The sequence below is a fragment of the Zeus faber genome (assembly GCF_960531495.2).
Source record: "Zeus faber genome assembly, chromosome: 6".
NCBI classification, from domain to species: domain Eukaryota; kingdom Metazoa; phylum Chordata; class Actinopteri; order Zeiformes; family Zeidae; genus Zeus; species Zeus faber.
This window is the reverse complement of record NC_137201.1, coordinates 1,406,716-1,429,482: the sequence shown is the minus strand read 5'-3', so window position 1 is coordinate 1,429,482 and position 22,767 is coordinate 1,406,716. Positions and strand designations below refer to the sequence as shown.

General features: G+C 40.9%; 1 protein-coding gene across 1 annotated transcript in view; it reads left to right on the top strand.

Annotated features, from left to right (window-relative positions):
• The first annotated feature begins 993 nt into the window (after positions 1–993).
• lrp5 (low density lipoprotein receptor-related protein 5) overlaps positions 994–22,767 on the top strand; it is a 117,299-nt gene continuing 95,525 nt past the window's right edge. The window contains exons 1-2 of the mRNA XM_080002409.1: positions 994–1,191; positions 17,005–17,205. Coding sequence (XP_079858535.1) covers positions 1,107–1,191; positions 17,005–17,205 — 286 coding nt within the window. The 5' untranslated portion in view covers positions 994–1,106. The remainder of the gene's footprint in view (positions 1,192–17,004; positions 17,206–22,767) is intronic.

The following is a 22,767-nucleotide window of genomic DNA, read 5'->3' as shown; positions in this document are numbered from 1 at the left end:
AATACATTCAGAATTGGAAGAAATAAAGTCGGATTTCCGAGACATGAAGTCAGGATTCGGAGAAGAAAGGCAGAATTGTAAGAAATAAAGTCAGAATTCCGAGAAACAAAGTCAGAATGGCAAGAATAAAAAGTCAGGTTGTGAGATCCAAACGAATTCAAATATGAAATGAAATGTATTCAGTACATGAGAAGTTAGAGAAGTGTGCTCAATAAGTTGGAAACATGATAGATAGATAAATGATAAGCAACTTGTAAAAAATACAGTGTGTAAGTGTAACACAAAGTCATTTTCGAGACATTGATTGACAAATAACGAATTAAAATTGTATAAAACAAACAAACAAATAAACAAACAGACAAAAAACAATAATTTGGCGCCTCGTGTCTGCTGACGTCACACAACTTCCGCTTGTCTATTCTAAAGTAGCGATGAAAGGTTAGACTCTTTTTTGAGATTCGGTTCCTGCTGAGTCACCCAGTGAAAAGAATCGTTCGATTTTTCCCGACTCATCGTTCATTCGATTCAGTTGTTATAACACGGTGAGCGAGGAAGAGCCGTTGAACATGAATGTCAGAAGAGTCGGCTCTGTGAGACACGGAATCTTAAACAAACAAATCAATAAAAAACATTTAGTAATGTACTTAATACTTTATCTTAATTCTCTCAGAAAGTGGCAGAGAAATGCAAAATGTTATAAATAAAAATGGTTCTGTCAAATTAAAATGTTCGAATTTCGATTTCGCTTAATCTAAATCCAAGGCGGTTGTTTGGACACTTCCTTCACGAATCGAGATTTAGACTCCCCCTCGGAGTCGTGCGGCGCAAACAAAACAAGCGACTCTTTCGCCGGAGTGACTCCCGACTCCCGATTCATTTCGAAGATCCGTTCGCTGCGCACGAATCGTTCGTGACTCCTGCGTGCCCGGTCTACGCTGCGCGAGCCTAACCCGTAGCCAAAGTAGCGCGAGTCGCCCGAAACAAAAAGAAAGCGGCGCCGAGAGAAGACTTCGCTGTCGTGCGGGTTTCCCCCCCGATAACTACTCCCCAACTCCAGCAATTACTAACTTCGCGAATAAACAACGACCGACAATGGAATCGCAAACATGGACTTAAATCGGAGAGGATTCGCAATGGGCGTTTTACTGGAGGAATTACTGCTCTGGACTTGCTTGGTCGCGATACTTGACGGTAGGTTGACTTCGAAGGTGGAGAATTGAAAAGGAAAAGGAACAGTGGCAAATAGTGGGGGAAGTACTCGGAAGCATAATAACATATGCGTTACTATGTTTATATATATATATATATATATATGTATATGTATATGTATATGTATGTGTGTGTGTGTGTGTATATATATATATATATATATATATATATATATATATATATGTGTGTGTGTGTGTGTGTGTGTGTGTGTGTGTGTGTGTGTGTATATATGCACAGTTGCCACTCGAGTCAAGGAACTTGCGTGACTTTTGCGACACACAACACGCTATTGTAACACTATTTCTTTTGCGTCTTGTGGACCTGCCTGCCAGCCAAGCCAGCCTCGGCATATTTTGGGGCCTTGGTACCTTTTACCATCACTGCAGTCGATGTCGCGTTATCAAATTGACTTTCTCCCGGGGGGAAAGGGGGCTTGAGGAACGGATTTGTATTATCCACGTTTATCGTCTAAAATGTTTAGGTTGTTGATTTGTAAGTCTATTATTTTATATTTACAAGTCACCTATATCCGTCTAGTACCTCCCACTGGATCTCCGCGTAACTTCAACACAACAGCTGAATAATAGTCGTTGCTGCGCAATGAAGTCTTCAAGAGGAGACAGTCCTCCGTGTTTAGATTGTTTGTTTATCTAGCTGTGTTTTTTCCAAAACGCATTGTGCTGATTGATATCTACTTCCCGTGCAAATCCAACCATTTCGCTTGTTAATCCGGTGTAAAAGTACTTAAATATAGACATGGATGCGAATATTGGTTTATTACCATAAAACCAGTGGTTCACAACCTAGGATCCGGGGAGTCCCGGGCTCCTTCAAGCGGTTCCAGGGGGTCACCAACAAAATGATTTATTGTTCTACTTTACATTATTTCATTTACAAGAAGGTAGCGACATTAGCGAATGTACAACAATGATTTTTTGACCACAGTTTCTGTTATCTCTGTTACTATAGTATGGACGTTTGGATTAAATCGTATCTTTCCTAGAGGCAAAATCTTATTGAGGTCCGTAGCATAAGGTTTATCGAATTGTGGGTCCTTGATGTGAAAATTGTTGAACGTCACTGCCGTAAACAGCTCTGTGTCTCAGTGGCTCTAAAGCCTTGGAGCAGTTTGACTTTTCACCCAGGCCTAACTTCTCTAACAAGAAACCTGGCCAGCACAGGTACAAATAAACAAGAAAACAAAAAAGTTAAAACATAAAAAATGTTTTTAAAGTTGCGAATCAAATTGAGTACATTCTGGGCAGATGGGATGATGGAAGGCAAGAAGTATAAATAATTTCGATTATACCTTCAGTGGAACATACAACACAAGAACCACAAAGTTAATATTTGGCAGTCTTTTATACCTTATTTCCTCAAATATAAACCCATAGTCAAATAAAAACTGGGCAACTAATGAATGCCGGGCGTGGGTCTACACAAACAAATTAAAGCCTGCCTGAAATACAGACTGGGGGGAAAAACTGATCGGGTTGCACTGCTCTGGCGCGGAGCTTCGCTTCCAATCAAAGCAAATAAAAACAGTGTGTTTTTATTGTCGATGTATTTCATTACTCCTTTTCCTACTGCTGCATGGCAGGTCACAGCTTCTTGGGACAAATGCCCCGCTCTCGCGCTCCAAGCAGGAAGTGCTGCGTTCAAGGCAAACTCGGAGAACTGTAATTCACCGTCGTTTACGCCACAAGTACGACTTTTAGGGTAGCTACTAGCTCTCTCTTTTTTCACCATACATGCGTTTGCATGGCATGGCACTCCGACGAAGTTTGGTTTAAAATTCATACTAAAATATGATCAAATAAACATTATCAGAGGGAATTCGATTTAAAATCCTGCCTCTATAATATAAGCCTGCTTCCAATAAAGGCCTGGTACTCTCTGTAGTTAAGGTAAAAAAGGCCCCAGTCACGATTTGAGGTAATATACTTACTTTTGTGGTGTTAAGTTCATTAGGCTTTATTTTTGAGTGACCTGCAGAATGTATTTAGTTCATGCCCTCAGTAGCTGGCTTTTGGCGACCAAAAATGGTACACTCTTAATGGCAACACTTATTTCATACGATGTGGCAGCCCGTAGAAACTGTTTGTAGACCTCTATCCTCCCGGGTCTGGCTGCTTTCTGCTAGAATTAGCTTTATGTTGAACAACCTCCCCCAACATTTCCCGCAAATGTTCATATGAATGTGAAATGTAATTGATTGAAGAACACTTACTGGGTGATGCATGTAGTGACAGGCACACAGAAGGACGCCCACATTGATTGATTACATTATCATATCAAAATAGATTATTAGAGAATTTGACAGTGTATTGTTACAGTCGACATTGGACTGTGTTCTGCCAGGTCTTGGGTGGTTAAAATCTTAAACGGGCTGTATCAAAAACAAATTTTTCAGGCTGCAGTTAGTTGTATGCAGTCAAGCAATGGTTAAAAGTCTTATGTAGTAAATAGTAATAATAATAATGAAACATCTGGCAATGCCATAAACATCTATTTAGGAACCCCGTGTGAGGGGGGGAAAAATAATTGTAAAATGCCTATTAATTGATGTTTGTTGAGTCTATCAGATTTAGGGTAGTTGAAAGGAAAAATATCTGCATATCATGCACACCCATGGGAGGTGGCTTTCCTCCAGACAGAGTAATGGTACGGTCACACCGCCGGCAACAGGGCGCTGCAAGGCGACAGGCTGCAATGCGACAGGCTGCAATGCATTTCAAACGGAGCACGGCTTCATTCAGTTGCAGGGGGCGGTGTGACGACCAGCGACGAGCTGACAGCTTCATGGTGACCAGGAAAGTTGAGCAGGTTTAAACTCTTTGCAAATGAGTGGCGCCGGGTCAGCCAATAGGAAGGAAGATACGCTCTCACTTAAACTATCGATAAAATAAGGAACACGTAATTTTATGTTTCTTCAACAAGGAAATTCTTTATTTTAAGGGACGGTTGGCAAGATTATTTATGTATTTTTTTTCAAGGGGTTATTTTTTTTTGCCAAGTAAACAAACTACACCATTTTAATAAAAAATAAGTAGACGGCCCCATCTATCTACATAGTGTATTTTAAATATGGAAAAAGGAGAGAGGTTTGAAATGTTTGGTGCACCCACAACAGCCAGTTCATTTCGAGCTGACACACCCACAAACGCCAGGGGCACAGAATCCCCTTTGGCGGAGGTGTGACTGTATTGCGACGAGACGAGCGCTGCTTGGCTTCACGCTGCAGTCCTGTCGGTGGTGGTGTGACTGCAGCATAATATAGGCCTACAGAAACAAGGTGTGCAACCGTATCAATATTGGTATCGGATATCAGTCCAATATCCAGCCTGTCTGGTTTCATAGAATATTTCCAATACAATTATTAACAAAAGATGACCTGATATTCTGCTTCCTCGCCAAACAAAAGCAGACCAGATGTGTTTTAATAGAGGAAAAACAATGATATACCAAATTGTTATGTCGAAACTAATGGTCTACATTCATGCTTTGTAAAAGTAATGAATGACATTGGTATTGGCATACTTATAGTTTATGATCCGGAATAGATATCGGCAGTGACAAAGCGGTACCGATGCATCCAGCACCATTTACCCTAACTCTAGCACATAATCTGATGCTCATCCCAAAATCAGCACACATTTTCTGTGCACACCCAATGCCACAGGCTGACTGCTTTAAATTTAGGCAAAAGTAGGTTTGTTCATATTGCTGTTCATAATCTCTTTCTTTTTTTTTACTGCATGGCTGCCTCATGAGAAAAAATCTGTCCAAAAACTATCAAGGCCATAGAAGAAGAAACAACCTTTTTACCGAGCACAGACACTTTTATTGCAGAGAATTGAATATATAATTTTCAGAGAATTAAATGTGAAATTCACCTGAGATTCAAGTCAGAAAATCTACGAGAAAATACTATTGGATTTTCTCTGAGATCACGGTCAGAAATTTGCAAGCAAAATCTGTGAATTTCTGAAGGGAAATTTACACCCAACACCCCAATCAATGTTTTAAATTGTACTTTATTGTGTTGCCCATCTTAATTTTCTAATCAACCGCCATTAGCCTCAACCTCTATGTGACACATGTATTCAAGCATGATGTTAACAAACTGAAAGCCAATTTATGCATAATGGTCATGACATTACAACATTTCTTTCTGAAAAGGCCCAGTCCATGACAATGTCCCTTTAAAGTTTATATATTTGTAATATGCCAATAATATGGTGATTTTGGGCCAAAACGGCAAGAGATTTGTGTTTAATTGCTTAAACCAGTCTCCACAGGACAATTTGATAAGGTACTCAACCTCCGCTGCAGGAATATTTTTACTCAGACATGCCAAAAAAAAAGTGCTCTTTACATTTGAGTTTAATTTCAGAGAAATTCAGATATTTTTCTCCAATTTTTCCAATTGAAATTTCTTCATTTGTCTTGATTCGTTTAGATTTTCAACTTTTGAATCCCCCCCCCCCTACACACACACACACACACACATACACACACACTTGCATAATGGGTAGACTTGTTGGATTGGCATATTGTGGGAACAGGAGCCGGTTTTGATGTTCCGTGAGAGTCGTTCTGTAAATTTCCCCACTCTCGATCTAGTATAATTTCCGGGTAAATGGTGGTATGGCTGTGAATGGTAGTGTGTGTGAATGGAAACAGTAACATTACCGGGACAAGCACATAAAGTAGGGGTCCGTCCTGGCATGGTGGGGAGATAGGGAGGTGGAAACTGAAGCGCTTGTCAAAAGAGCAAGGAAAAAAACCAAAGCGATTCAGATTGTATGTCCATTGCTGACAGATTGTCCAAACGATCACATCTACCCTGGACATAACATACTAACCCTAACCCATTACGTACTGTATCCGTATTGCCTCTTTTCCACTGCACCAAAACACCCGCTAACATCTGGCTTTAATGAAGGCATGTAGATTTATGATATCTTTTCATTGAATATTTAAAATTAGTCCCGTCAGTTAATGCCGTTTTAAAAATAAATAAAGAAATATTACGTATATTACTACCTGAAATCAAATAATTTCTGTTTGTGATCGATAAGTAATTAGTGAAGGTGCTTTATTTAACATTTCACTTAGAAAATAAGATTTTGATAAAAACAAAATAAATATGGCAAATAGGTCTAAATAAATAATAAAAGTTTGTGGTGTTGCACATCTTGTCGACATGTTTTAAACAATGGATATTTACCGTGTGCTTTGGTTTTGGAACTTAAATATAATTAAAAAAATGCCAAACTATGGATGTATGTGTCCTTGTTGTCAACGATACATCATCTTTATGCTTCTCCTCAGAGTTCTGGATACTGCCCTTTGTTGCTGCTCCGTGTGTGCGTATGTGTTACAAGTGCAACCTGTCCATGAGGGAGTGGGTGGGGCTTATTTCTATATTGACAAACGTGATTGGTTCGAGGTGAAAGGTCAGCTTTAGCTTGTTCAAACTGATTGGTTTTCCGTTGCAACTTGCCGAATGCAGGAATGAACAGATCTGGGGAATTTTTTATTGAAATTGAGTCTATTTTATCATTGACACACAGGAAAAAAATATGGCAATAATTATCTTTTTCATTTTATTATTTATTATTATATAATTATTTTCACTGGACATTGTGACTGGAGAGATTTAAATTTGTCAAACTTCAACAGATTTGCCTGGTCAAAAACCGGTAATTAACGGAAACTGATTTCACTGAGAACCCCCATGGTCCCCGCTGGGTTTTGAGCCACTCCTGAAGGACTGGGCCCGATGTGCGCGCATCTGGCACTGCAGGATATTTTTTAACCAGATATGTTATAGATTCCATGTGGGAAAGGGGCTTTAGTGTTGTTTTTACTGCCATGTCAGGATGACATAATAAGTGGATTCTGGACAATGGGGGATGGATGTGAAAATGTTGGACTGCTAGGTGAGTCAACGGCCCACACTGGGTCACAACCCCAGTTTATGTTGCATTCGCACATGGCAAAAACATTGCTGTGTTCCTGGATCAGCGACAAGTGACAAAATGGATTTTCAGAGGTTGATTTGTTTGCAAAGCCTTGAACTTGGTGTTTAGAGAATGTCGAGGTGAGCTGTGAGTATGAGACGTGCATGCATGTCAACGCCTCTTGCATATAGAAACACACTTCACACACATGGGCCAAAACCGAACCGGAGGGACTTCACATCACAGCATCATCACAGCTATAGGCAAATACTGTATGTATGTGTGTGTTATGTTGTGTTCAGATACTGCTAATTTTGTATTGGAAGAGAATTTAACTGTCTTTATAGCGTTATTGCACCAAATATAAGTCACGTCAACCATTTCCACAGAAGGAACTTCTTTCCACCATGAGTGGACATAAGTAGGATGAAGAGGATTTAGCGCCACTTCATACTCCGAAAAACAAATAGTCCTTGTCTGCGGTCAGAACGCATTTACACGTCATGTTACCTTTCACATCAGTACTTGACTATCTATCCAGAACATGTTCAATAGTATGGCTGGATGAGGCCAGTGTGGCATTGCAGAGATTCAGGGTGTGAAATTGTATAGTTCTGTATTATTTTACACAATTGAATAGATCGCTGTGAACTCTGTTCACGTGAGTCAATGGATCAATACTTTCGGTCTGAGCTACAGTGTCAAAAATACAGTTTCACAGTATTATGCTTGGTCGTCCAGGGCTGACAGTTATATATACGTTTTTATAAAAATGTTTGGTTGTTGGTGGAGGTGCAGTGTTTTTTACAGCATGCCCATGACCCTATTGCGGCCCCTTGCGGGCACCAATAGCATGGCATTGTACTTTATAATTGTACAGTAATAAATGGGTAATTGTACTTAGGGCTGGGCGATAAAACAATCTAGATAATTTTCACGATAAAATCTTCCACGATAACGATGATATTATCGATCGACAATTACACTGATTCAAGTTTCAGTCCATTTAAATTGTTTCATTTAGTTAACAGAACAGTTTACATTTTATTTTATTTTAATTAGCAAATATAATTTATTATTTTTTTTTTGATGATAATCTTATACAGGGATCTTGGATATACAAAGCGCACATATGTGGTTGCAACATCACAGATTGAAGTCTGACCTCAATTCCTTTCTGTCAATCTTCCCACCACTTAAGAGAGCACAACTTCTGAAACCATAAACTCGCACAACAAAAAGCTGATTGTTGGGGTCAAATGGGGTATGGAGCACAAATCAAATAGTCTAAGTCTATTCTGCAGAAAATTACATTTTACAACTTAAAATAAGCAATAGATCTTGAGATTAAAAAAAGAAAAAAAGATGAACGGACTGGTGTAGAAAATCATATGCAAGCATTACCTTGTTTGAATAAATTGCTAATTCTGTCTATGTCTTTGATTTATATATGTATGATTTAAAGGTGCAGTGTGGACAATTTACACAATGGACTTGGCAGAAATGGAATATAATATTCATAAGGATGTTTTAATTATCCCATGAAAATAAGAATCATGTTTTTGTTACCTGACAATGAGCAGTTTCTGTCTACATGGGTGCGGGTATGCTTCACGGAGGCCGCCATGTTGCACCGTCATGTTTCTTCTACAGTAGCCCAGAATAGACAAACCAAACACTGGCTCTAGAGAGGGCCTTTCATGTTTTTTGCAAATTCGTGGCCACCGTCTCCTCCACAGAGGCCGCCATGTTGCACTGCCATGGGGAGAAATTTTCAGTTGCAATCTGCAACCTCACTGCTAGATGCCAATTCTGCACACTGCACCTTTAAAGAAAATTGTTATATAAAATACAATACTTTGTACTGTACTAATTCTCCTATAGTAATTATCCACTATAGGATAATGACCATTACAATATTTATAATTTGAAGAATTCTTGTCAAATTTTTATACCACTGTCGGTATATCCTTTTGCAGTGCATTTTATTCTTTCGCGAAGTTTGCCGAGCTCTATGTGGCTAATGAAGATGCAGCCTGTCATAGAACATAGAAAACATATTACATGAGTTCAGTTCTCACAATGGTGTTGTAAATTTGCATGCTTAGTGATGTAAAATTTCCTATAAATGTAGAGTTCTTATGGATATTATTCCACTTTTAAAGTCATAATGTTATGTTTTCATTTAAACTTTCAGCTATACAAACTTTATGAACAGTATAGAATAAGTGTCATTCAGGAGCCACTACTAAAAGTCAAGGTGTCCCTTCTTTGTACCGGTCCAGGAGGACAGAGGATGGGGGTGCGGGGTCGATTGGCAGGGGAGCTTGGAGGAGGTAAAAGGAACGTAGATTTGGGAGCCGTTGGAGCTGGGGGGGGGGGGGGGGGGTTGCATTGGTTTGCAGCGCTGCAAAGGAATGCACAGAAGAGATCCAATCTTTTCCTGTTTGCTTCTTTTAATTTTTTTCTCCACTGGCGTGAAACATGAGCAGGTTGCACTGTTTTGATTTCATGAGAGAGAGAGAGAGGGAGAGAGAGAGAGGGAGAGGGAGAGAGAGAGAGAGAGAGGGAGAGAGAGAGAGGGAGAGGGAGAGAGAGAGAGAGAGAGGGAGAGAGAGAGAGGGAGAGGGAGAGAGAGGGAGAGAGAGGGAGAGGGAGGGAGGGAGCACAGGAAAATTACAGGTTAACAATGAGGGAATCATCCGGGCTGAGTTTGTAAAATGTTTGTAAAACTCAAACTCCACCCTGAGGCGGGCTCAGAGCAGTCCAATCGTCATCTGGGCTGAGAGAGAGAAGTGGGGGGGGGGGGGGGGGGGTAGAGGAGGGAGTTAAAGAAGAAGAAATGTGTTGCAGACTACCTTATTTCATTAGGGTTCATTCAGAGACACACACACAGCATTTATATGTGTGCTGTACACGGCAAGGCAGACACTACACTGTCGCGAACATTAACGTGAAATCGAACACTGCGCTGTCACAATAGTACCAGACATATTCCTAGATTTATTGAGATTTTTCGTTTCTGTTACACTTCTGTTTAATACTCTTACTGTACTATTTAAAAATGAAAATGCATTTTATTTCACTAAATTGTGGCTGCACTTAAAAGCTTTTTTGATAGGAATTGTTATTTATTCCCAGATGTATTTATTTATGATGTCATTTTTCAGTAATGATTAACTGACTGGCCAACTAGATAATAAAAGAAAGTTCTATGGCATTCATTCTCTGTGAGTATTTGTTCATGTTTTAAATAGGGTGAACTGAGCCAGGCCGTACAGCAATGATAGCAATCATAGCACATCCATACATCCTTAGTATACCGCTGTTAAAATGTACACACATATATATATATATTTCTTTTTTTTGATGCACTGTTATTGGATTGGTACTCAAATCATAATCGGTATCAGGAAGGAAAATATGGTATCGGAACATCTCTCTAAATTAATTCCATAGTTCAAGAAAAAAAACTGATCTAGTGTGGTCTGAAATATTCAATGCTGACTTAGATTTTTGCTACTTAAGAAATTTCTTTCTGCCAAGTCATATTTACAACAGAGTATGAAGTGTTCTTGTCAAGAACTACACGTTGTCTGGCACATACTGTATGTTCGGACTAGTGACACAAGACTCATGATTCGTACGAGTCGATTGTAGCGAACATTTCATCACTAGTTCCGACTGCGTTGAGTGTCCTGGTGTTTTCGGTGATGGCTTGAAGACAACTATTTTGTAGAATCTCTCAGGAATACATTTTTTCCATCTAAACAACTTTTTTGTCCTCTGCACATTGGTGTTTCCAATGTGCCAACGGTTAGGTCAGGTTTGTCGCATCTTATGCCATCAGTAATGTTGACAGTCTAGAGTGGCCATAAATTAAATTGGCCAAATTTCAAATGTATGTATTATGCTATAAATGGTCAAGTTAAGGTATAAGGATAGACATGGTACAAGATACACTTTGATCTGCTTGTGTAACAATGTTTTACAAGCATTTCTGTTTCTCTACTCAGAAACTACAGTTTATTAACTATATTGCAATTGTGGCTGACTGTTGTTTTCAGGCTCACATCTTATCACAGACATCCTGTTGTTCGTTTGCATCAGAAAAAAAGCAGAAGGTTAATTTCTGCTTCACATATACATCTGACTGGAACAGTGAAAAGTCATGTGTCTCAGTACATAATGTTCATATAATTTAATCCTGTATTGCTGGAGTCATAAACCATGTGACATTTATGACATGTAACAATTTATAAAAGAATCCTGGGAGTACCCTTGGAGAGAGACACTTTATCTTCTAGCGAATGCATACTCAATAATACATAAATTCAATAAATATAACCCCATCAGATGAGATATCAATTAGATAACCACTCTGTTGTACTCTGCAATAGATTATATTCATTGAAAACAAATATTAAGTATTAGATAAGAGAAGGTTACATTGAGGTATAACATTAGAAATAGCTAAGCTGATGGTTATATTTAAGTATTAGGTAATTTAAGATATGTGTTTAACGTGGTTAAAGGTTGTTTGGGCTCTAGGAATCTTGTGGATGTGTGGCAGAATCACAGGTGCAAGCTCTATCTGCTCCATGCTTATATGGATTGTGGTATTTTGGTATCAAATATCATGATATTTGGTATGAAGAAATTCTGACACTGTCATGTGGAGGGAGTGGGGGGGGCATTGTCCCCCGAATAAATATTAATTACGGTCTTTATTTATTGGATTTACATCCCATTTAGGCTATTTAAAAACATGTACAAACTAGGGATGTTAAAAAGTGCCAACTAAACGACCGACTGTCTCCGTGTCAACAGTAAAATTGAAAACCTTTTATTTTGTAATGGCCTATTCAAAATGTTCCAAAATTTAGCTATTTAAAAAAATAGCCTAGCCGCGGCGGTGACGTGTTGCAGGTGCAGGAGTTTGGCTTTCTCACTTTGTGTGCTTGAAAATGGCAACTTTGCATAAGATTCAGAGGAGTCTCACGAAAACCTGCGTCGCAATGAAGGTGATGAAAGATCCCACGAATTACAATAAAAGATTCCACCTCAGCCACCGGGTGCACCTCTCCGTCTGTCGCTCTCCGGCGTGGGGTGACTTCTGCTGGACGGTCTCTTGCCCCAACTATTCTGGCATTATCCTGGCATGCGTGCAAAGGCGCAAGATGGAAATGTTCTGGAATGTAGCTGCGTGTGTAAATAGTGAAACTTACTAGTGTTGCCGGAAGGGTTATCCCAGTAATTTATGTGTGAAATGGGCTTCATAGAGATAATGTAGAGGTTGTGCCCTCAATCAAAATCACAAAACCCATTATTATATAAAGAGCTAAACAATGTTTCTTTTTAAAGGCACTTAATTTTGTCTATCCAATATCCATTAATACAAACCCTTGTTTAAATAGATATTGTTCTTGAGATGCAATAGACTATTGTTTTTTTCATAAAAGGGCAGCTTAAATAATTTTCAACAGGATTTCTTCAATTGTTGCAGAATTTGGCAGAAAATTGTGCTTCAAAATCGTTACAATTTTAAGATCCATCCATTTCCTCCATTTATTAACATATTTCTTGGGGGGCCTGGTTAAATTGTGTGGGGGATAAGCGGTGTACATGTCTCTTTTATTAGTGGAGAGGTGAGGGTAGGGAAGGGGCATTTCATTTCATTTCAGACAGAGGGTTTCATTGACGAAGGAGATAGAGGGAGCATGAAGGGGCAATCTGAGGCGGAGGGATAGTGAAGAAGTTGATGGGAAATTGCGGCCAAGAGGAGCTGGTTGGAGGTTGTGGGGCTGGAGAGGTGTGTGAAGAGCTCAAATGTGTTTTAGAAGACATTTTCTTGTTGAACCTTTTGTAAATAGGGTTCAGGATGTGACCCTTGCCATATTTTTGATTGGTCAGCTTATGAAATTTTTATGTACTCCACAAATATCTGGTGTTCTTCTCTTGAGCTCCATTTTACCCTCCTTTAGTTGTTCCTGCTAGATGCAAAACTGGCAGTCCCAAGATTCCTTATCAACTTAACATTATCAAAAAATATTGATTGCCATTTTATGGTCAAATAAAGTAATTCCAAATACCGTATTTTCACGACCATAAGGCGCACCGTACTAAAAGGCGCAGTCTCAGTTATGTGTGCCATTACTGTATTTAACACACACATAAGGCGCACCGGATTATAGGGCGCGGGTTTTATATACCGGTACATATCCTCTACTACGTTTAAATACCTCTACTGCGTATTTAAAAATAGAGCGGGAGCAAAACTGAGTATGTTTGTGCTTTATTCATGTATTTATTACAAAGTATTAATCAAACCCATCGAAGTCATCATCCTCTGTTTCTGAATCAAACCGCTGCGCTAAATCAGACATGCCAGTTTCCCCTTCTTCGCTGTCAGAGTCACTTTCCGTGCCGTGCGGCTCCTCGGAAATGATGCCGGCTTTTGCGAAAGCTCGAACAACAGTGCCAGCAGACACGTTAGCCCAAGCATCTACAATCCATCCGCAAACTGTGGCGTAACTTGCCCGGCGCTGCCTTCCACTTTTCGTGAAACTGTGGTCTCCGTCGGTCATCCATCGCTCCCACGCGAGCCAAGCATAACAGTAAACGACGCCTTTTCATACCCCGTTGTGCGTATCGCTACCGTGCTGGTCCCCTTCTTCTCCACCGTGTGATTCACCGGGATGTCGAAAGTGAGCGGCACCTCGTCCCTGTTGGTGATGTGGCTTGGCTGGATGCGTTTGTCGGCGATGTGTTTGCTGCAGTAGGAGTGGAAGCTCGCCAGCTTTTCATTATAATCCACCGGACGTTGCTGCGCTACTGTAGTCCTGGTCCGGATGGAAAAATGGCACCGTTTCATAAAACGAAAGCACCACGACGGACCTCCTTGAAAATGTTCAATTTTAATTTCTTCCGCTAGCGTTACTGCTTTTAGTCGAACAGTGACCGTCGAAACGCTCGCCCCACTCGTTCTTTGCTCGATGATCCACCGCTCGAGTCTTTCCTCCAACTCGGGCCACCTCGCCTTATGTCCGCGGAACACACATAGGGCGCACCGCACTATAGGGCGCGCCGCACATTTTGAGGAAAAAAATAGACGTTTATATGCGCCTTATAGTCGCGAAAATACGGTAGACTTCCTTTGCCATTGGTAGTTGCAATGGCGACAAAATGTTATTTATCTAACTTCAAATTGACAGAAGAAATATAAAAAAAGTTGTAACTATAGTTTTACATGCAAAATGAGTAGAGTTGTGTTACTTGGTAAATAACAAAAATGTTCTGCATAAATAGAATTAAAAGATGGCGTAGCAGCATTTAAATGCAGTACATGTAACTCATCACAAAATCAGGTTTGTCTGCTTTTATACCTTTTATACCTCTTATCTCCTTTTCTCTCACTCAGTCCACCTGCTTTTTGAAGGTGATGATCTGCCACTGTGTTTTCACATTGTCTTAATAATACACACTGTTCTACCATTTGGTAAGTACTTGGTTGTTAAGTACTAAATTTGGCAGATAGTTTTTTATATAGCACTGGGTTAGCAACAGGTTGCAAACCAACTGGCACATTGAAAGAATCAATAAAGCAACATGCCATATTGCCTGTTGCTTGGAGGAGAAAAGGGTTTGAGGTTATCACAGTTTAATATGCCTCTCAATATGCCAGGAACATATTTACAACATTTTGTGGTACAAAAACATTGACAATAAGCATCATGGAGCACGATGACACGTGTTGAAGTTCCGTATGTTGTTGTATAAATAGACAGGGATATCCATGTATAATTCGATCATTTCATATCCGATTTAGAATCTATAACCAAAATCATGTTATAGTCAAGTTATTGACTTTTTTTCCACATGGTGGACCATGAAATGTTTAGAGTGTGGGGATTGCAACATGGGGAGCATGGGCGAGAACCACCACTCTCCCCGCCGGATTCCGAGTCACTCCAGCATCGCCCCAAGCTAGTCTCCAATCCCCGCCGCCAAAGGGCCACTGCGCTGGCCGACAGCATGGATACTCCACGCTGCTTCTACTGTAGTGTTGGGTCGTTCATGAACAATCTGATTATTTTGAACGGTTCAAAATACTTTTTTCCCTATGTTTTACAGTTTTGTGTAGTTGTTTGTTTAAGTTGCTGTCTCCTCTACTGTTTTGTTCCCAATCACACTGCAACCATGACACGCTCCTTTTCCGACGTGTTTGTGCGTATATCTGCTTTTAAAAGCTGAATGTTTTATGTTCTTTAAAGAGATTTTATTATTTTAATTTAAAACAATCTAAAATCTAATCTAATTACAAGACACTAAGAAATAATAAGTCTCAAAATATAAAAATACTTGAATTCTCTCTCTGACTCTTCTGCATTCATAATTTATTTCCATTCAAACTTTATATTCAATTTGTGAGCTGAGTGTGCCACCCCTATTCATTTAAAATGTAAAAAAAAAAAAAAGGGCAAGCTCAGTCTCCCCTAGCGTATTCTCCAGTACAGCAGGACAATAGTGAGTGCTTTTATCAGCTGAGATTTTGATTTATCACCAGATTTGATCACAAGGCAGCGGCATTGTATCGTAGGAAATTAAGAGTTAAGGTGGAGGTTCACTCAAAAAGAAGTAGAAGTTTTGGATGAAAAAGACATCTTCAGAACAAGATAAAAACAAATTGACGCAGTGCTCTGGGTTCTTGCGGTGTTCTCAGCGCAAGCCCCCGAAGTGAACCTTGTCTTTTTCTCATTCTGAGAGCTCCACATGGTCCAAATTCCGTTGTGTCATGGCAGGGGACGGACTTCAACCTCCCTTTCCAGTTCACCGTATTTTTTCAAATATCAACCGATACGCAAATAAAAACTGGTAAACAAAGCTGAGTCAGTGTGTGTTTTTTTTTGTTTTTTTTCGCCTACAGCCCTGCACGCCAAGCGCCTCATGTGTCGAGCCCCGTGTCAGTTTTCCTGTGTTTTCGATCTATTGTTTTCGTTAGTTTCTACTTATATAATACAAACATTTTAAACTCAGCTAAGGGATGTTCCACCTTTGATCAGGACAGTGGATAGCGTAATGGAGACAGAGTAATCTGTGGTCCACCGTGCGTCCCGGCCATTCCCGTGGCTCCAATTTCATATGTATTTATTGCGAGTTTAAGTTAAAGTATATATTTACCAATGTATTTATTTTGAAGAGCACAACACCCAGACAGAAGTTGAGGTTAATAAAAGTCACTATTTGAGGAAGTACGGGTACTGTCAATAAATGGCATTGTTTGAATTTCATTTCACTTTTTTTTCTTTTTGTTCATATTTATGTAACGCAAAGCCACGTTCTTATTGAGAATTCTGCTGACGGTCTTCTGGGATATGTTCTCCGGTGGTTCTTACGTCTTTTGTTCTCACGTCTTTTTAAGTTTACCTCCTGCTTAAGAGAAAGCGGTGCCAACCCCCATAGTGTGTCAACACCCTGCCTGCCCAGGCCAGTAACCACAAGTCTCCACCACAGGCACGTTGTCAGCTACTGTGTCAGTGGCCGTCCCATACCACTGAGTTACCATCATGCTGGTAATTTGTTAAGTCTGTGAGTCTGTCATTTTTACAGCTTTAAAAGTCTTCATCAAGCCCTGTCTCATTCGTCCAGGCAGGCTAAAGCAGAAAATGCACCAAGACCATTGCTCCAAAGCATGAACAGGAATTCATTCATTTTCAGAAACCTAACAGAATGTATACTGGTTTAGACAGGATGGCACAATTGTTATCTTTCCCTACATTATAGCTCATGAAAACTTCCCTGCCTTTGTTTTCCCTTATTCTCCTAGGCTCTCCTCTTCTTCTCTTTGCCAACCGTCGTGATGTGCGTCTGGTGGACGCTGAGGGCGTTCGGGGGGAGTCGGCAGTGGTTGTCAGTGACCTGGAGGATGCGGCGGCTGTGGACTTCCTCTATGCCGAGGGCCTCATATTTTGGACGGATGTCAGCGAGGAGGCCATAAAGCAGACCCACTGGAACCAGTCCTCCAACTGTAAGCACCTCCATCCTTTAAATAAGATAACACTTTACCGCAGGAAAAAATAATGAATTAGTCAAATGAAAATTAGATAAGAAATAGCAAATATGTAGACATCTATCTTCACAAAGTTAACATGAAGTAGCCCTTTGCTAACTATTGAGCACAATACAGGCAAGTGGCAGTAAGTACAAGTTACTGTATTGTTGCATTACTAACAGAATTGGCTCAGAGTAGTAACAGTAGTAAAATAAATGGCTCAGAGTAGTAACAGTAGTAAAATAAATGGCATCCAATGATAACAGAGATCCAAACGTGGGGAGAAAAATCCCCACGTAATAGTACTAATGAGCCTGATACAACAGCCGTCCTAATATGTAACAACAGTCCTAATATTTATATTCCAAGGTGGTATTAGATGTCCAGGTGCAAAGTATAATCCAGATTTACAGTCCAAGTGGTATTATAATGTCAGTATAATGGGAGTGCATCCACCAAAAGTAGATCTCAGAAGTGTTAAGTGATTTGGGGGGGGGGGGGGGGGGTGTCACAGCTGACTGGTGCAGGCGGTGTTGAACAGTCTGTTTGTCGTTGACACAAACGAACATCTGAAGCGTTCCTTTGTGCACCGTGGAGTGATGCATCTGTCCCTGAAGGTGCTCCTTGTCAGCCTCAGCTCCTTGTAGAGGGGATGAGAGGGGTTTGTACTGGATGGGAAATTCTGGAGGTGGCATTCCGCAGTTGAAACGAAAGGCAGTGGTGTAGAGGTTGAACAATAATGGTGACAGGACAGTTCCCTGGAATGAGCTGGTGTTGCTCATCAGCATGTCGTGACATGCTGCCCTGCAGACGGACTTACGTCAGTTAGTTAATAGCTGACCCACAGCACAATGTCGTGATCTACTGTATCTGCCTCATCATGGTGGCGCAGTGCTTGCACTGCTGCCTCACAGCCAGAAGGCCCTGGGTTCGATTGCAGCCTTGGGTGCTGTTGGCACCGCGCTTAAGTGGGTTATCTCCGAATGAGGGGCCTTTCGCTGTGGAGATTGCATGTTCCCCCTGTGCTCATATCTGTCTCCTCCAATATCAAAAAAAGGACCCCGATTAAAAATGTGCAGAACACTTTCCTGTCCCTGACCACAACAACACCTGGAATTGGTCCTGAGCCGCCATCAAAGTGAGGGCTATCAAATGCTCCTGGCTGCCCCCTGGAGGAAGGATGGCTCGAATGGGAGAAATCTTTCGCACATTCCAGGTTTCCTTCCACTGCTGGATTTGACTGTCTGTAGCCAATTATTCTCTTGATTCCATTCTACACCTCTCTCCGTTGTTCTGCTGCATCTTGTCTTTTGTCGTCTCCCTGAAGCAATTACCCTCAGTTCCCTCTTAAGCTCTTAACTGATTTCGCCTCCTCCGTCTCCTGCCATGAAAGCCCTCTTTTTCTTGTTGAGGAGGACTTCAATGTCCTTGTTATTCCAGGGTTTATTGTTGGGGAAGCAGCTGACCTTCTTGGTGGGTAGAGCGCTGTCCTCACAGAAACTGAAGGGATGCCCTCAATGTCCTCACCATGGCTCTCCTGGAACAGGTGCCACTCTGTGGTCTGGAAGCATGCACGGAGGTCCTCCCAAGCATCTTTAGACCACACCTTAACAGTCCTGTTGGTGGTGGACAGGCTTGTCCACAATTACAAGATGTATCAGGTGGTTGTGGTTTGATCGGCCAATTGTCTCCATACAATAGCGTTGGACGATCATACAAAATTCCAGTCAGCAATCGCTGGGGGGCAGCGATTGGCGACGATTTTATTGGGGGCGCATGTGCGCGGGGGGGCTTGCGCGCGCATATAACGTAATGTAATGTGGCAAATCCGGTCTTCCAATTCCAGGAGTGCAGAATTTATTATTTACAGTATTTACACAAAAACATCCAGCTTTTACTAAATTAAGCCCCAAAGCTACTGAAGGCAACAGGGAGGCGTGCGCCCCCATTGTCCCAACAGTGGGGACGCACCAGTGGTTACTCGACAGCTCTGAGCGGAGAGGGGGAGAGCCTTAGCCTCTCTCCCGCTCCCTCTCTCTCCCCTCCAGTTTCAGAACCTCTTACCGCTCTGTTTCTCCCGGCGTGCTCCTAGCAGCGTGAAGCCGGCTATCTTAACCTAACCATCCAAGATGTTCTAATTAAGCCATGTCTATGAAACAAAGCAAGCTACTCTCTGTACTCACAAATGTCTTTTGAGTTTGTTCTCAGTAAAAACAGGGTTTGGTTGTGTTTCCATGTCTCATGGCACCACTGTTGAGTGCATCCTCAGTGGCGAATTCACATATTTTTACGTATTTTACACGTATTTTTAGGTTTATATGCAGTGACTATAAAACATTTAAATAGTATGAGAAAATCTACAATAAAAGCTACTCTTAACACACAGTTAATTTATTGCATTCATAAAATGTGTATATATTACAATTTTTACTGAAGAAATTTTAGTTCTCACTGAATCTTAATATTACAATGCAATGAACAGTGAACAAGAAATTATGACAGTTCATTCAATATATTTTACTTTACCAAGTAGGGATGATAATAATTAAGCGGTCCACCATTAACCGACAATAAAAATTTTGACTGATTAATACGATCAGTAAACAGTTAAAAAAACCTTAAAAAAAAGTAATTAAAAAGAAAAAAAAATTTGCATGGTAAAGAGGCGGTACAATCTATTTCTTAAAAACAACTCATGGCATTGCACATGGGCAACTAGGGCTCATTCCCATCATCACCGCGAATAATAAAAAGTAAAATAAAATAAAAAAATATTTTATCTATATATATTTTATATATATATTTGTATTTCACTTTTTTTGCTGCTGAAAGTTACAGGAGGATATGAAATATTAACACAATAAACATTGTTTATTTATCATCATTGACTGTCTTCCATCCTATGTTCAAGGGCTTCTGGAGAAACTTTTCAATTGTTCTGCTCATCACTGGGAGGGACAGTCCATTAAACATTTGGGGGATTTCTTTTGTGTGTGTCCGATTATTATTCATTATTTCTGTACCCACCCCGTACTGAGAATTTTGTCAGTCAATTCGGATTCGGCTGTTCAATGCGAGTATTCGACGGTGGTGGGGGGCTCCCCGTACTAACATTTTTTGGGGGGGTTTAACTGTTACCTGTTAATATTCAGTTAGTTGAGGGTCGGCTATCGGTCATCATTTTTTTTTCTAAATTAGCATCTAGGCAAGTTAGAAATAGGTTATATAGTGTAAATAAATAGAATATCTATTTTCTTAATTTCTCAAATGCTGTTGACAGCTGTCCCAACGTCGGAGCTTATTGATACTACTGGCTTTAATCATTTAACCACAGACTGCTGCCCATTCATGGGGGCAGTGGGTCAGGAGGTAGAACAGGTCGTCTTGTAATCCGAAGATTGCCGGTGTGATCTCCGACTCCTCCTGGTAGCATGCTGATGTGTCCTTGAGAAAGACACTTAACCCCCTAACTGCTCCCCAGGGCACGGCTATATGGCAGCCCACTGATCCTGGATATGGGAGAAATGCATTTTGTTGCCTCAGTACTTGTACTCTGTGCACTGACAATTAGTTGAACCTAATCTACAAATTCCGCTACCATCAGATGCTGTGACAGTAATAAGAATTATAATACAGCCTCAAGGCGCAATTCACAGCTTCAAACCATTTTGCGCTCAACTGAAGGACGCAGCTCAATCATCCAAAATGAAAGCCACAAGCAGCAACTAGTGGGTTTAGGGCTTCACAAAGCCGAGCAAAGTCAATGCAGCTAGTTCAATTCTGTTTAAAGGAGTGAGACCAATCACACACTTGTTGTATTATCCCAATGTATGCAGCATTTCAATAATTGTACAAGTAGCACTTACAATGGAACATTTATGAACATATATATAATCATGATATAGCATTGAGTAGGGACTATTTGGCAGAGGGATTTGTGAAAATAATCGAATTGCGATTGTTTAGATCAATATTGCGATTGTGATTTAGTATGCAATTTTTCCATTTAGTATGCAATTTTTCCAAAAGTTCCTTATGTTCTGTATTATTCACTAAACACAAGCCATAAATCATTCTATAGCAGTGGTACTCAACCTTTCCCAGCCACATTAACAAAAAATATTTTTGCAAGAGTCAAATTTCTGAAATGTCCCTTTCCTCAAACAAACCATTATGCATTTTACAATAAGGCTACAAGTAATATGTTAATAAGGAACGGAAAGCATGACGTATGCAATAATTGCAATTTATTACTATTACCATAGTTTTATTACCATATTTTTATTACCATTGCAACTACAAATGTATTATTCTACACAAATGATGTACAAATGTATACGGATAGATGGCAAACAGAAGTTACCTGGAAAAAGCGACGGGCCGACTACTGCGCATGTGTGCTGCGGCTTGGGTTTTTGCGCTGATGCCGTGTTCTCTGGAATATCGCAGAATATCGCACTTAAATTAACTTTGGCAATCTATCTAATTAACTATGACTTAAATAAAGCCATGGATTGATGTAAAAGTAGTTTTTTTTCTATTTATTAATTGCATTGAGACTGTTGTGGTGTTTTTACTGTGGGGCCAATGGTGTCATGAACGAGGCAGATAGGACCCAGACGCAGCACATACCACGGGGGATGTATTTAAGGTATATAATGTATATAAGGTTTATTTACAAGGGAGGAACAAAATGATGTGGGCATGGTGTGTCGTTCGAGGTCCAGGCGGGCAGGCTGAAGGCAAGGGACTTGGAGTGTGGACAGGCTGGTGGTGAGGCGTAGGTTTTCTGGAGACGAGGGGCGGACAGGGTCAGACAAGGCAAGGATCAACAAATACATGAGAAAATAACAGAGAGCAGTCTGGAGAACACCACACTAGGTGACGTTTCAATCAGACGAGGTCTGGATGATGAGCTTCTTATGGAGAGTGGTTATGAGTATGGTAAGGAGCAGCTGTGCCAGCCAGGCCTGGAACCAGGAGCCATGCCAAAGCTGCACTGTCAGGTATAGAGAGGGAACAAGAGGTATACAAGAGGGAAAGGGAGGAGAGACACGTAAGGAGACCAGGGGACAGAAAGGCATGGCTGGGGCTTTGACAGAACCCCCCCCCCAATGGGAGCCCTCAGGCGACCCACAAGGTCATTCCAAACTATGAACGGCTGTTCAGCCTGTTGTTCCCTGTTGCCTACATCATAGTTGTGCTCACTGGGTAGAGACGACGTGAGAAGAAGGCCCAGGGATGAAGCTTGGAGTCAGGATCAGAGCGCCGGGTGAGGACGGCCCCCACTCCTACGTCTGAGGCGTCAACCTCGATGACAAACTGCCGAGAGGTATCAGGCTGGACCAGGACGGGAGCTGAAACTAAGCATTCTTTGAGCTGGCCGAAGGCCTCTTCAGCAGCAGGGGTCCAGGCGAAGGGAGCACTGGGGGGCTGGGGTTCAATGGTAGAGCTGATGAGAGGCAGAGGATACTTGTTTTTAACTGTGATGTTATTGAGTCCACAATAATCAATATAGGGTCAAAGGGACCCGTCCTT